The sequence below is a fragment of the Crassostrea angulata genome, chromosome 9, assembly GCF_025612915.1.
Source record: "Crassostrea angulata isolate pt1a10 chromosome 9, ASM2561291v2, whole genome shotgun sequence".
In the NCBI taxonomy this organism is placed as follows: domain Eukaryota; kingdom Metazoa; phylum Mollusca; class Bivalvia; order Ostreida; family Ostreidae; genus Magallana; species Magallana angulata.
Window position 1 is genome coordinate 21,404,619 of NC_069119.1, and position 13,933 is coordinate 21,418,551.

Sequence of the window (13,933 nt, forward strand, 5' to 3'; positions counted from 1 at the left end):
TCGAAGTTAAAAATATTATTACAAAATTGTTAACTTAAAAGATACAAAATACTTAAAAATGTATAATTCCCAAAAACATTTCATTTAGCTATCTGTATGGATGAACGAATGATACTAAGCGCGACTTGGTCAATACTTCTACTTTCATTTTAAGAAAATAAATGAATGCCACTCTGAGAAATGGAAATTGCATACCTTTTGTTGGTTGTAAGTGCTGTTTTTTTTAAAAACGGATTTAGGGCATGATAAAAATTGAAATTAATATTTAGAATGTACCAGTGGGTTTGATCTCCCTAAGCTGTCATGAATTAAATACAGAATGAATTACAGAATTACAGGGTACTGAAGCCATCAGAGACAAACCGGTATATGTTATTTATGTCTCTGGAATCCATTTAAAAATAAAAAGAACCTGTTTGGGAGGAGGTTGACAATGCTTTTCTCGAGGTGTCAATTTCAACTGTTATCCTCCCAAACATGCACTATTAAGTATTAATTATATTACAATGAATGCATGTCTTAATTTTAAAGAAAACTTAATTTACTGCTTTTATAAAAGAATGACGTAAATTCTATGCAAACCGCATGCCCATAATTTACACGCATGTAGCAATTTGTTGTGTTACCTGTTGCCAAGTGTGTTGGGGGTAATAGAACGGATAATAAACTTCGTTTAAACCAATCAGATTTCAATATTTAACATGAAAGTTTAAGTAATACACATGATACATGTATCCGGTTGTTCGATATGCAAAGTAATATTTAAAGTTGAACAACTAATCTATGAGTGAAATGTGAAAGAGAAATCTTAACTAGGTAAACTGAACACTGTCACTGAATCATATTGCATATGTATATGAAGTATGCTGAATTATTTTTTTTCAGTTGGGACATTTAAAATCAGATTAAAAGAAGATGTTCAAAAGACAATAAAAGCAGCATTAGATGTGGGTTATAGGCTAATAGGTCAGTAAGTTTGGCAATTGTATGTACTTGAGTCTCGAAATTACATATTGCATGTTGTATCTCAGAGATTAAATGACATGTTTTAGATTCAGTGTCAACTAGGGAAAGATTTCTGACTCTGTGATAGACACTGAACAGTGAAGGTATTCATGATGCTTGAACTCTAAATATGCACAATCAATTTAACTGTGTAAAGAAGATTAAAGTTAAGTAAACTTACATTAATTTCAAGCTTTAAATCCAAAAATCAATAAGTTTTCATATTGATGGAGAGTTTTTGTAATTAGAATGTATATGTTTATTAACATGTATTCTGTCTACCAGTGATTGTTTATAAATTACAGACACAGCATCAGTCTATAGGAATGAAGCTGAGATTGGGCAATGTTTAAAAGAATATGTACCCAGCAACAATCTAGAAAGATCGGACATTTTTATCACCAGTAAACTTGGTAAGAAGAGGCAAGGTCATATAGAATTGACTGTACTCAATCTTACTGAAAGCAGACCCCATTCAAAACCTGGGTCTGCTCTCTGTGTCCTCTAGAGGACTGCTTTTTGGTCTGCTTAGGTGGACCCAGAGATGATGCAGAACAGACCTAGAGTGGACACCAAAAGCAGATCTCAGTTTCAGAAGTAGACCCTGAGAGAGAATTCAGCTTGGTCCTGTCTAATAAGTAACTAATAGACCTGTCAATCAGAATTATTTTTAAAATACATTGACCAGTCAGAACACTGACCATTCAGATCTCTGGTTTACAACTCTATCATAATTGAATCATTGTGCAGGGAAAACGATCGTTTATATTTAATATTCTACCTGAATGTACAATGCAAATGTACATAATTATATAAATATACAGTAGCGGCCAGACACAACCTAATACCAGTGCAGACCCCTAAAGCTGACCCCAGGTAAGCTTTGTATCTACTTGGGATCTAATCAGGGTCTTCTTTTTTAGTATTTGTGTCCACTTGGGCCCGCGTAGGGTCTACTTTGGGTTTATTGGGGTCTACTTTAGGTTTACTTGGGGTCAGGTCTTTTGTTAGTCTTTGAACTAGAATGAAATAGTTGTAATTTTGTGAAAATGTCAGGCATTCGCAGATTGCTTTGTGTTCATTGATTTTTTATCAAATGATTTCAACAAAATGTTTATTTAAAAAGATATTTTTTAATTTTACTATTTTCAAACCTACAATCAGCCTGTTTAATATGGTTTGTGTCAGACCTGTTGTTGGTTTTGTGATGATATTTGATGGATGGAAGATTCATTCCATTTATTCAGGAAGTATTTAATTACTGGTTTGTGATGTAGTCATCCAACAATGCTGTGACATTTGACATTGAATATTTGAAGGACCAAAAGACCAGGGAGAGGGCACCTGTTATGCGGCTTTCCATCGGTCTCTGTTTAACTTAGACTGCCAGTACCTGGACCTGTACCTGATTCACTGGCCAGGGACCCAGGGCAGGAAACCAGACGACCCAGATCAGGGGGAGCTGAGGGTGGGGAGCTGGCGGGATCTGATCAAGTTACAGAAGGAAGGTACAATGTATATGTATGACATGCTTACATGGTATCAGTGCTCTAGGTCACATTATATCCAGGAGCTCTGTAGGAACGCTCACCAGCCCTGTACAGTTAAACAGTGTGGTTTGTTTACGTATAAAATAGCAACTCTCGATCTGCATGTGCACTGAACATACTTAACTGTCCAAGGTCAAATAGCGTTTGCATGTTAAAGAAAATCTGCTTGAGGCAAGTAAAGTGACAACATCAGTAAACTACCTGAAGTACTTTATGGTATTAAGTACATGTATATACTGCAAGTTGTTTTGATTTCACAATGTTAAAATTTAATGAGATGAAAATCATATGTTACAAAGTAAAAACTGCAAAAGTTTTTAATCTTATGCTTTAGAAATGTCTATTTTGAAAAGGACTTCTACTATGGGGTAAAAAGTAACAACTTACCTGATGGATTTTATTTCGCAGATAAATGGTAAATCTTGAACATAGTGAAGTTGAAACCAATTGAAAGTTAATTTTCTCATCTAGAGTATTTTCACAGAAAGTGTAGGATATAAGGTCAATTAGTCCAGAACTAGTGCAAATTTCTGTGTGCCTTATATAGCAGCTTTTTGTATGTGAGGGCAGGTGAACCAGAATTTACTAACTACAGGTACAGATCTGCTGCTATGACCCCCAAAATGGCTTGTGAGCTCTGAAATAAGATTATTGAACTACGGTAACACAATATTTCAATTTTCAGGTAAAGTGAAGAATATTGGAGTTTCTAACTTTCTTCAACACCACATACAAGAACTGATTGATAAAACAGGAGTCTGTCCAGATGTTATACAGGTAAAAAACAAAAATACATGTATACATGTCAACTCTTTTTATTTTAGATACTAAACCATTTTTATTTCACTACAAGTTATATACATGGTATATACCCATGCATGTAATCTTATTCACCCTAGCAAGTGACTCTAGATTTGATTGGATTATAATTTTAAACATAATGATGTAAAATATTGAAACTGGTTAAACATGTTGTATTTGGGGTTTTTTTATAATTAGGGCTTTACGACTTTCGGTCGAAAACACCTATTGTTATTCTGATGTTTTATTATTATTTTTCTTTTTCTCGACAGATTTTCCGTCAGCGATTTTTTGAAAACGGAAAGGATTTCAGAATTAACTATGCAATAGTCTTATAGCATTTTTTAATGTCACCAGTATGTAAGGTTTTGGACTTCCGGTTCCGGTACTTCCGGTTTACACAAGCAAAATAGTAGAAATTAAATGAATCAATATATTGTTTTTATTTTTAAAGGAAATTTGTTGTAATTTTAGAGTTAGATCAACCATGTCAAGTTGTTTAAAAAGTAAACCGGCGGCGAGTTTCTATCTTTTATCAGTTTTGAGATTTTAGGCCTCAAACTTGAGAAAAGGGGGGATGAAAAAATAAAAAACTCAGAAAAGCTTAGGAATGTTCTAAGACGGATATATATTGTTTAAATAGATGTAATTAAGATATATTCCAAGTTTCACTAAATAGTATTGAGTACTTCCGGTTTTATGAGCCGATGAAAATTGTCTATGGGAGTTTCTATGTTAAATTGAATTCACGCAAGTAACGTTTTCTCAAACAGTTTTCAAGCAAATATTTTTATATTTTGTATTTGCAATTAGGGACCTAATGCGCAGACTGGAAAAGGTCTTGGGAAAAAAATTCCGAAAAATAAGGGAGCTCAAGGGGTCAATATTAAAAACGGCTCTTTAGCTGTAACTTTTTTATTGTTTATCGGATTTTCAAAATCTTTTTGGTTAATAGTTCAAAATAAAGAGTACAATTTAAAAAATATGGTCCGAGGGGGCACTTTTTGACTCCTTATAGGGGTTTTAAGGGTCTGAAAATGATAACTTTATCACAATTCAATTTCAAGAGTTATCTCGCTTTGCTCAATAAATGATTAGGATAGATATTGTGTTAATAGACGTAATTAAGATATATTCCAAGTTTCATTGAATAGTGTCGAGTACTTCTGGTTTTATGAGCCGATGAAAATTGTCTATGGGAGTTTCTATGTTAAATTGAATTCACGCATGTAACGTTTTCTCAAACAGTTTTTAAGCAAATATTTTTAGCTCACCTGAGCTGAAAGCTCAAGTGAGCTATTCTGATCACATTTTGTCCGTCGTCCGTCTGTCCGTCTGTCTGTCCGTCCGTCTGTAAACTTTTTACATTTTGAACTTCTTCTCTAAAACCGCTTATCCAATTTCAACCAAATTTGGCACAAAGCATCCTTATGGGATGGCGAATATAAATTGCAGAAATAAAAGTACGATCTGTATTCAAAGCGGAGAAAATCTTGAAACTGTAGAAAAAGGGGGGTGCATTTTTAAAAATCTTCTTCTCAAGAACTACCGAGGCAAATTCAACGTAGTTTAGCATAAATTATCCTTATGGGAAGGAAAATATAAATTGCAAAAATTAAGGTCTAATTCAGTTTCAAATCTGAGTTATTACGAAAATAATGATAAAGGAAAGGCGTGTTTCAGCTTCGGTTCGGTTCGGCATCCGGTAAAATGGGTAGGCAAGACTTGGCCTGGTCAAAACAAAAGATTGGCAGTTATTAATCTGCCAATCTCATTAAAATTTCAGGATATTTGATGGACCAGTTATATTTGTATTCGCTGTAAATATTGCAGCAAAATAATGCGTATTTGGAATTGACGATTGCCGATCTACCCCGGCTTTTATTTTGCCACGGCCCGGGTTTGCATACCCATTTTACCAAGACTCGTATTCCATACTTCTAAAACGAGGTTCTTTGTTTAAAGCAGCCATGACATTATACGAAAAAGGGTCGATCTGACTATGATGAATTTGCTTGTTTATGCAACAGTTCGTGTATGAAGGGAAATTTTTGAAACATGCAAAATATATTGGTGCCGATTTTGTGAAGTAAATTGAGGCTAAATATTTCAATGCGTTGACAGATTTCACACATGACGTTGGTGTTAGCTAGGACTGATTTTCGTTTCGTATTCATTATTTATGCTTTGTAATTTAACCCTGGGAACTCTCGTATTTCGTGATTTTTACGTATCAATTCAAACAGAGACTTCGGTAGATCAAACAGTTAACTCTTTACCTGCGCAAATTAAGCAAAATCTGATGTATCAAAAAAGTACTGAAATACAATTCATTCTATCGGTAATTCGGCATTATCTTTTGCGTAATGGTAGATTAATGCAATAGGTTTTGTTGAGATCGATGCTCGGAATTTTCTCGAGTTTATTCAGTTTAAATAGAGTTTGATATCGCTGAAGGAAATATGTAGGTATATATACATGTGTATATATGATTCATTTCGAAAAAATAAATTGTGTTCTTTATTTGTTATAGTGCATGCATGTTTCTTGCGTTTAATTGTTTACAACTTCTATTTACTAACAATATTTGAGTGTTAAGCTTCGAATTATAAGCAATTAAGATACAGAGATTTGCTCACAATTCTATGTTTGTACACAGATCTTAAAAACTAAAGATTAAAAGAGTAAAAAATTTGTCAATATTTATTAAGAAAATTTTCAAAGTCTGTTCTTCCAGAAACCAATTTTAACAACTTATTGTATTGTAAACTTAACCTTTTTTCGTCATTATTACTCCTACTGTACATGTGATCCTTGACTGTGTTTGTGTACATTTGTATAAACTGATTTTGAACCTTAAATACCAATGAACTGGTCTTGAGTGAATAAAAGAATTGAAAATCTTAGGCCATTCTTTTTTTCCATTTTAAATGCTGAATAGGAAATACCAAGTTAAAAATCTTAAGCTGAATGTAATAAAGTCATGTCAACAAAATATGACTCAAACCTAGGGAAACTGTGAGCTCTGTATCTTGCTTATAATTCTACGATTGACGCTGAAATTTTGGTTGAACATTAGAAATTCTATATGAATTAGAGTATGTTAAATACTTGTACAAAAAAAAATAAAAGAATGATATTCTGTATATACCTACTCTCTGGGGTCCCCTCATTATACAATAAATAATGTGAAATCTACATCAATTTTGATAGTTTTTCAGACACGAGTAAATAAAAACGACATCTTTAAAACAGTTTCCATAGTTTTGACACATTTCTGTTATGGGGATAAAATAATTATCGCTATTCCTAAGAAAATATCACAGCGGAAAATTATCCTGGTTTGTACGCGAGGTAAATAACAGTCATTTAATTATAATGGAAAACAAATTAAATTTTTGAATGTTTTAATTTGAGGAATTGAGCACATTGAGGTACAATTTTCTTCTTCACATCTATACATGAAGGATTTTTTTTAATAAAATACAATAACTATTATATATTTTTTTTTAAATACAATAACAAGTAAGTAGTTGATGAAACAAATGTACCTATATGCTCTCATATATTTTGATCGCTTTACAAAGTGTGTGTGTGTGGGGGGGGGGGGGGGGGGGGGCAGAACGAAAATATAGGGAATTGGAAGTTAACAACTTAAAAGTGTACCCCTACCAAATGTTTAGTTTTATATCTTGCGTAGGATTTTCTTATTCTGGTAAAAAATAGTATTTCTTGAAGGTACAATGTCAAAGATTACGTGTATGCAAAAATAATTGTAAAATTCGAATACTTGACAATATTTATTTTTTGTTATTCTACCGAGGGACCATATAACACAATATCTTTTGAACGCCAATTGTTGCTCAGGTGAGCGATGTGGCCCCATGGGCCTCTTGTTATATTTTGTACTTGTAATAAGGGACTAAATGCGCAGACCGGAAAAGGTTTTAGGAAAAAAATTCCGAAAATTGAGGGACCTGAAGGGGTCAGTATTAAAAACAGCCCTTTAGCTATAACTTTTTTCTTACTCATCCAATTTTCAAACTCTTTTCAGTTATTAGTTAAAAATAAAGAGAACAATATCAAAAATTATGGTCCAAAGGGCACTTTTTGACTCCTTATGGGGGTTTAAAGGGCCTGAAAATGATAACTTTATCACATTCTTAAAAATTAAAATTAAAGAGTTACCTCGCTTTGCTCAATGAATGAATAGCATTAGAGCTTTAGGCATACCAAAACACTTGAATCTTAAATGAGTATTTTTTATATATGAATTTTAAGAACTTTTTTTTCAAGAAATAAACGATGTAGTTGGATAAAAAATTCTGCAGTTGTCTTTCTTTGGGCATTTAATTTTTTAAATGTTAACGTGTGGGTATATGCTCATGATATTTTTTTAATTTTTAAAATACAGATTTTGAGAGAAAATATAATAAATTTAAATAGGGGGTTTTAAGGGCTGTCGAAAAGCCCTTCCTTTTTGTTGGAGACAAAAATAGGTCTAGTTAAGCCTGTTATTGTGTCGTGAATAGTTACTGATGAATTAATTAAATATATTAAAGGAGTGATTTGTAGTGTTCATCTGGAAGGTGAATATATTCCTCTGCTTGCCTTCACAGACTGAGCACCACCCCCACTGTGTCCAGAGTGAGTTGATAGAGTTCTGTAAGCGGACAGGGATCTTTTACCAGGCTTACTCCTCCCTCGGAACCACCACCTCCAACAATCCGGTATGCTGGTCAGGGTGGAGGGGTATATGGGAGTTGTCTTTACATTCAGTCACCCTGGGTCATCACCCTATTGTATAATGTAGCTGTATTGTCTGTCATCAGTTAGAGAGAGGCGTGTGGTAATTTACTCATTAAATTTTGGACTTTAAGAAAAACAAATAATAAATTAATGTCCTTCCTTTTTCACTGAAAATTCAAAAGAACCTTTGTTTTATTATACACCCTACAGAAAATAACCTTAATTAAATTCACTTAGATTCACTGAGAAAGCCAATGAGGCAAAAAGACCATGAAGACTAATTCATGATACATGCAGATCACAAAACTAATCCATGCATACTCACATAGGCAACCCTTATAAGGTACTAAAAGACAAACTTATGATCACATGATTTATTATAGGTGTTTGAACAAACTTTGTCACAAAATGAACTGAACACTGGTATTTAAAAAATGATCAAGAAATGTTTTATATTTATACATGAATGAAACTGGCAAGTTCTTTAGATTAGCAATCTAAACACAATCTGAAGAAAAAGGTTATACAATTGTTAGTGGATAGAGTTTGCATCATTAAAGAGTGTGAGTAAAGTGAAGTGACTTTTCTGGCCCAAGGTTTATGCACATAACTAAGAACGTTCTGCTCTGTGCTGACTATCCTTTGGATTAAGATTGGAAGTATCTTAATGAGGCATTGAGATCATTAAAAAAATTTAAAGGGTTCAGCTCCAATCAAGACCATGCCCAGTTTTAATTAAAAATGGAATTTGTTACAAGTAAGTACAAGTTGATTCGTAGTAAGATGGTAGAAATTTTGTTGTTACAGATTCTTACAGATCCAGTTGTCACTGAAGTGAGTCAAAAACTGGGGAAAAGTGTGCCTCAGGTGCTACTTCGATGGGCGGTCCAGCAAGGAATAGGTATGTTATAATTGTCAGTGTATTTAAACAGAGGTCAGAGTAGTGATGTCCACAATAAGTTTATTAAGATATGAGAATAGTTGGAAGAAGTTTTAAACTAAGAAACTTTTCAACTAATACCCCTTTCAACACGGAGATTTTGAGTTTGTCATGTGTAATATCTTGGTAAATACGGGAATAAAATCACCAGAACACGTGGGAATTCAAAAACCCATGTTTTATCTAGAAAGTTCAACAACACAATTATTACAAAATCGATCCGGACTACAAACACTACATCATGTTACTTATTTCACATGTTAATTGACATCTTGCCAATATTGTGTAAAATTTTGAGGGATTTTTAAACAAATATTCAGAGGCCTCTAGCATGAAAAGTAGGTTGTTGACCTTGATACCCCAGCGTATAATAAGTGAATAATTATAGCATATTAACAAAAGCAGCGTTTTAATGTTTAATTAAAGGCATTTTTATTCCTAAGTGTCCTTGGATTTTTTTCCATCTTTAATTCCATAATTTCCATAATTGTTGAGAACTGTTGCTCAGAATAAGATGAGCAATGTGGCCCATGGGCCTCCTGTGCTTACAACAAAGATTTTTTATCTCTTGGAACTCAATAATATTATACTGAAATCTTCCGTCATATCTTCCATAATTAGTATATTTTAGTTTTTTAACTTGACAGGTGTCCTTCCAAAGTCTTGCAACCCTCAGCATATTCAGGAGAACATAGACATTTTCTCATTCCAAATTCCAGAGGAGGAGATGCTGAAATTGAATTCTTTGAACAGAGAAAAACATTACTGTTGGAATCCTAAAGACATTGTCTGAATTTATATCTTTACATTATGACATGTTTATAAAGATTTTTTTTTAAACTTTCTTACATATTGTGTTGTTCTTTGACACTGAACATATGTATTGATTTTCTAAGGATTTGACAAATATAATAAGTTATTGACACTAGGTTTATTGATAAGTTAATCAATGAGCCATGTATTGTATGGTTTTCATTATTTCTTATGAGTGATGTTCTCTGAAAGTCGCCTTATTGATTAAGGGGGAACTAAATGCTATTTCCTGAGAAGTCTAGGTCAGCATTAGTTGCCCATTAGGTCCCATATCTACCATGCAATGAGACTGAAAAAAATTTAGGACTTTTATTATTTTAACAAACGCAGTCCAGGGGGTCCTTTGAAAGCATTATCCAATGAAGTTGATTTTGGTGTTATCTTCAAAAGTTCCTGTTGTTGGGGGGGGGGGGGGGTTAATAAAGTTCATGTATTAAAAGTATGCGTAAACTAAATGTCTCGAAAACAACCGACTCTCTCGATCAGTGTTATACAGCCGTGTTACAGTCTAGTAACGATGAAAAAATGGCGACCACATCACATTCCCAAACCTAATCAATATTCAGGGCCACAAACCGTAGGGAGCCTTCATTGCATTGTATTGAAACCATCTCTATTTATAGTCAGTCTCTCTTTCAGGCTTTGGAGTTTTAAAAAAAAACTTTCGCAGTGTATCCTACGAAATACCAATTAGTACTACATTGACGCTTATTTAAAATTCCACATCTTGATACGTTAACTTTAAAATTCATATGTAAAAATTCACACTTTAATGGGGCTCGGTAGTCGTGGCCATTTTAAGACTATTTTATAATCTCCTTAAGAAGAAGATCCCAGTAAATGTCTTATGTCAAAGTTTTATACAGATCTGATGGTTATTTACCCAGTCTCCTTCATCTATGGTGTCCGGATAGGGCCATTTGCGTTAGCGCGACATCGCGTTCAGGTAAACGAGACATCGCGCTAACACACAACACGCCGTCGCGCTAACGCAACTTTGCATAACACGCCGTCGCGCTAACACACATCACGCCGTCGCGCTAACGCAACTTTGCACAACACGCCGTCGCGTTAACACACAACACGCCGTCGCGCTAACACACAACACGCCGTCGCGCTAACACACAACACGCCGTCGCGCTAACACAACTTTGCATAACACGCCGTCGCGCTAACACAACTTTGCACAACACGCCGTCGCGCTAACGCAACTTTGCAAGTTTCACAGTCTAGTAGGAAGTCGTGTCCGGAAATATCAGACTGCGCATGCTTAAATATGTAGGCATGCACGCAAGCATGGATGAAAAATAAATAAAATGTACTTTGAAATACATATGCACATATATTATTTTCAATTAAATCTACCAATTGATAAATTTAGCTTAAATATTTGATGTAATTAATTAATTTAGCAATGATAAATTTATAACATGTCCATGTCACAAATTCATATTAGGTGCTCTGTATATTACCAAAGCAAAGAAATTTTAAAATGTAAAATTTCAGGTATATAACATGCCACACTGGCGTCGGAAGCAAATTGAAAGTGGGGGGCTAGACTGATCCTCAGAAATATTGAGAGAGAAAAACCTAATTCCCAAAATTATGAAAATCCTAATCCGTGGGGGTGGGGGGTTATGCCTTTTACTCCAACTTCTAAATATTTCAAACGTACGTTACGGAACAATTATGTTTCCTGCGATAAAAAGTGGGGGGGGGGGGCGGGCTGAACCCTATATTCTGCTATGTTCCTAATGGTTAGGTATAACTTATCAAAAAAAAAGAGGGGGGGGGGGGGGGGCTCCCCCCCCACCGGTTCCGACGCCTGTGTCATGAATATATTATTGTTGATTTAATGAATTTTATTAAATATTTAAGGTAAATGTATCAATTGGTAGATTTTATAATAATTCATATCCTTATACAGTGACACACTAGTAACTATATTTTTATTCATATGCATTGATAATAAATGAAAATAATATATATATTTCAAAGTACATTTTATTTATTTTTCATCCATGCTTGCGTGCATGCCTACATATTTAAGCATGCGCAGTCTGATATTTCCGGACACGACTTCCTACTAGACTGTGAAACTTGCAAAGTTGCGTTAGCGCGACGGCGTGTTGTGCAAAGTTGTGTTAGCGCGACGGCGTGTTGTGTGTTAGCGCGACGGCGTGTTGTGCAAAGTTGCGTTAGCGCGACGGTGTGTTGTGTAAAGTTGCGTTAGCGCGACGGCGTGTTGTGCAAAGTTTGCGTTAGCGCGACAGCGTGTTGTGTGTTAGCGCGACGGCGTGTTATGCAAAGTTGCGTTAGCGCGACGGCGTGTTGTGCAAAGTTGCGTTAGCGCGACAGCGTGTTGTGTGTTAGCGCGATGTCTCGTTTACCTGAACGCGATGTCGCGCTAACGCAAATGACCCTATCCGGACACCATATTCATCTGTAAATCTTGCATATAAATTTTTAAAATGCTTTCTTTGCTGATTAATGCAGAATATGCAAGTAGCGACATTGCAGAAAAATAAATAACCCCAACGCAGTTTATGGAATTTTTTTTTGCAGTGATCGCTACTTTAAATGAATCACCATCAAATATTTTTTAAACATATTAATTAATCGATCTTAACGAGTAATTGAAAGTAACTAAATGTACTTATATTGTTAATGTACATCAATAGTTAGATAAAAGAAATAGCCACTGAAGTCGTCTTATATTGAAATTTGAGAATCATCATGATTATGTCGTGCTGTCCGTGAGTTTTCCTTTATGAACTGGTTAGAGCTGCATCGTGTAGATTTCAGTCCTGTCAGTTTCAATAGCGCTGTGAATCACGATCGGTTTTCTTTACCGTTATCAACTTTAATATTATATATAAAATAGTGTCTGTTTGGGAGGGTAACAGTTGAAATTGACACCCCGAGGAAACCATTGTCAACCGACGCAAAGTACGTTAGATAAAAGAAACAGCCAAATCGTCTCCTGTGTGACTGAGTATTTCGTGCAGTCCGTGATTTTTCTTAGGTCGCTGTAGGTTTCGACCAATCGATGAACAGGGCGCGTCAATTTCAGTCCTGTTAGTTTCTTGTCAGTTTCAGCCGCTGTAAATTTCGACCAATCGATAAATGGGGCGTGTAGATTTCAGTCTGACAGTTTCTATAGAGCTATGAATTAACTGCATGTAACATAATATAAGTTTCCGTAAGAAATGGAGGAAATAATACTTGGTAGATGTAAATACATGTATATACATGTACATATGCACCATATTTCATGGTAATTATTTCTTTGCAGATTATCATTACGTTAAATGTTATAATATACTAGTACATACTTGCAAGTTCAAAAGACCTTAAATTGTTTAAAATACACGAAAAAAGAATGTGATTTACTTCTTTAAAGGTTTGATTTATAAGTGAAATGTGCAGAAACTGTCCTACTTTTTTCTTTTAAAAAATATACAGGTTTTGAAAATATAGAGTATCCTTATATAGTATCTGTATGATGTAGACAACAAGAGGTCCACAGGCTTTAACGGCCATGCACCTGAGTACATAAACGTGTTAAAAATGGCGGATGGGTGGGGAAGAGGGGGGTGGCTTATAACATTGTCCCCACTATTTAACTTGATCTGATGGAACATCCTGTATCGTGTTTTAATGTCTTTAAATAGTTTTATTTCTTCTTTTAAATTACTCATTAATGTTATCAAATTCCTAGAAGAAAAAAAAATGTATGAAATATATATGTCAATCTAATTCGATCAGGCACGTAGCATCGAGGGGGGGGGGGGGTGTCCCCCTCCCCCACTTTTTCTTGCAACGACAAATATTCTTGAATTTAACCCCCCCCCCCCCCCCACACCCACACACACGGATTAGGTTTTTGAAGGTTTTGGAAAGTTGTCTTTTTTTTCTTTTCTTGTCAAAATGTTTTGGTTGAGTCTGGCCCCCCACTTTCAAAAACGATGCTCCGTGTCTGTAGATTGTGTATATGTCAAAAAACCTTGTACGTTTGTTTTTAAAATAGATGACTAAGACTTGGTGCATCAAGTACATATAAATCAAGAACTTT

The 13,933-nt window shown here is 34.7% G+C and overlaps 1 protein-coding gene across 2 annotated transcripts; it reads left to right on the top strand.

Annotated features, from left to right (window-relative positions):
- Nucleotides 1-124: 124 nt before the first annotated feature.
- On the top strand, nt 125-9,901 carry LOC128163067 (glyoxal reductase-like). Of its 2 annotated transcripts, XM_052826528.1 has the most exons (8): nt 125-207; nt 886-966; nt 1,311-1,418; nt 2,325-2,513; nt 3,241-3,332; nt 7,976-8,086; nt 8,913-9,006; nt 9,693-9,901. In XM_052826528.1, the coding sequence occupies exons 1-8, from the start codon at nt 162-164 to the stop codon at nt 9,836-9,838; spliced, it is 867 nt and encodes a 288-aa protein (XP_052682488.1). In that variant the 5' UTR covers nt 125-161; the 3' UTR covers nt 9,839-9,901. The 2 variants fall into 2 exon arrangements, with proteins under 2 accessions (XP_052682488.1, XP_052682489.1); XM_052826529.1 differs by lacking the exon at nt 9,693-9,901 and having other exon boundaries at nt 7,976-8,205.
- The last annotated feature ends 4,032 nt before the right edge of the window (nt 9,902-13,933 follow it).

Coding starts and splice junctions, on each gene's coding strand:
- LOC128163067 (XM_052826528.1), top strand. CDS start 162: ATGAATGCCACTCTGAGAAATGGAAATTGCATACCTTTTGTTGGTT. Junction 1,419..2,324: donor TTTTATCACCAGTAAACTTG/GTAAGAAGAGGC, acceptor GAATATTTGAAG/GACCAAAAGACCAGGGAGAG. Junction 3,333..7,975: donor TCTGTCCAGATGTTATACAG/GTAAAAAACAAA, acceptor TTGCCTTCACAG/ACTGAGCACCACCCCCACTG.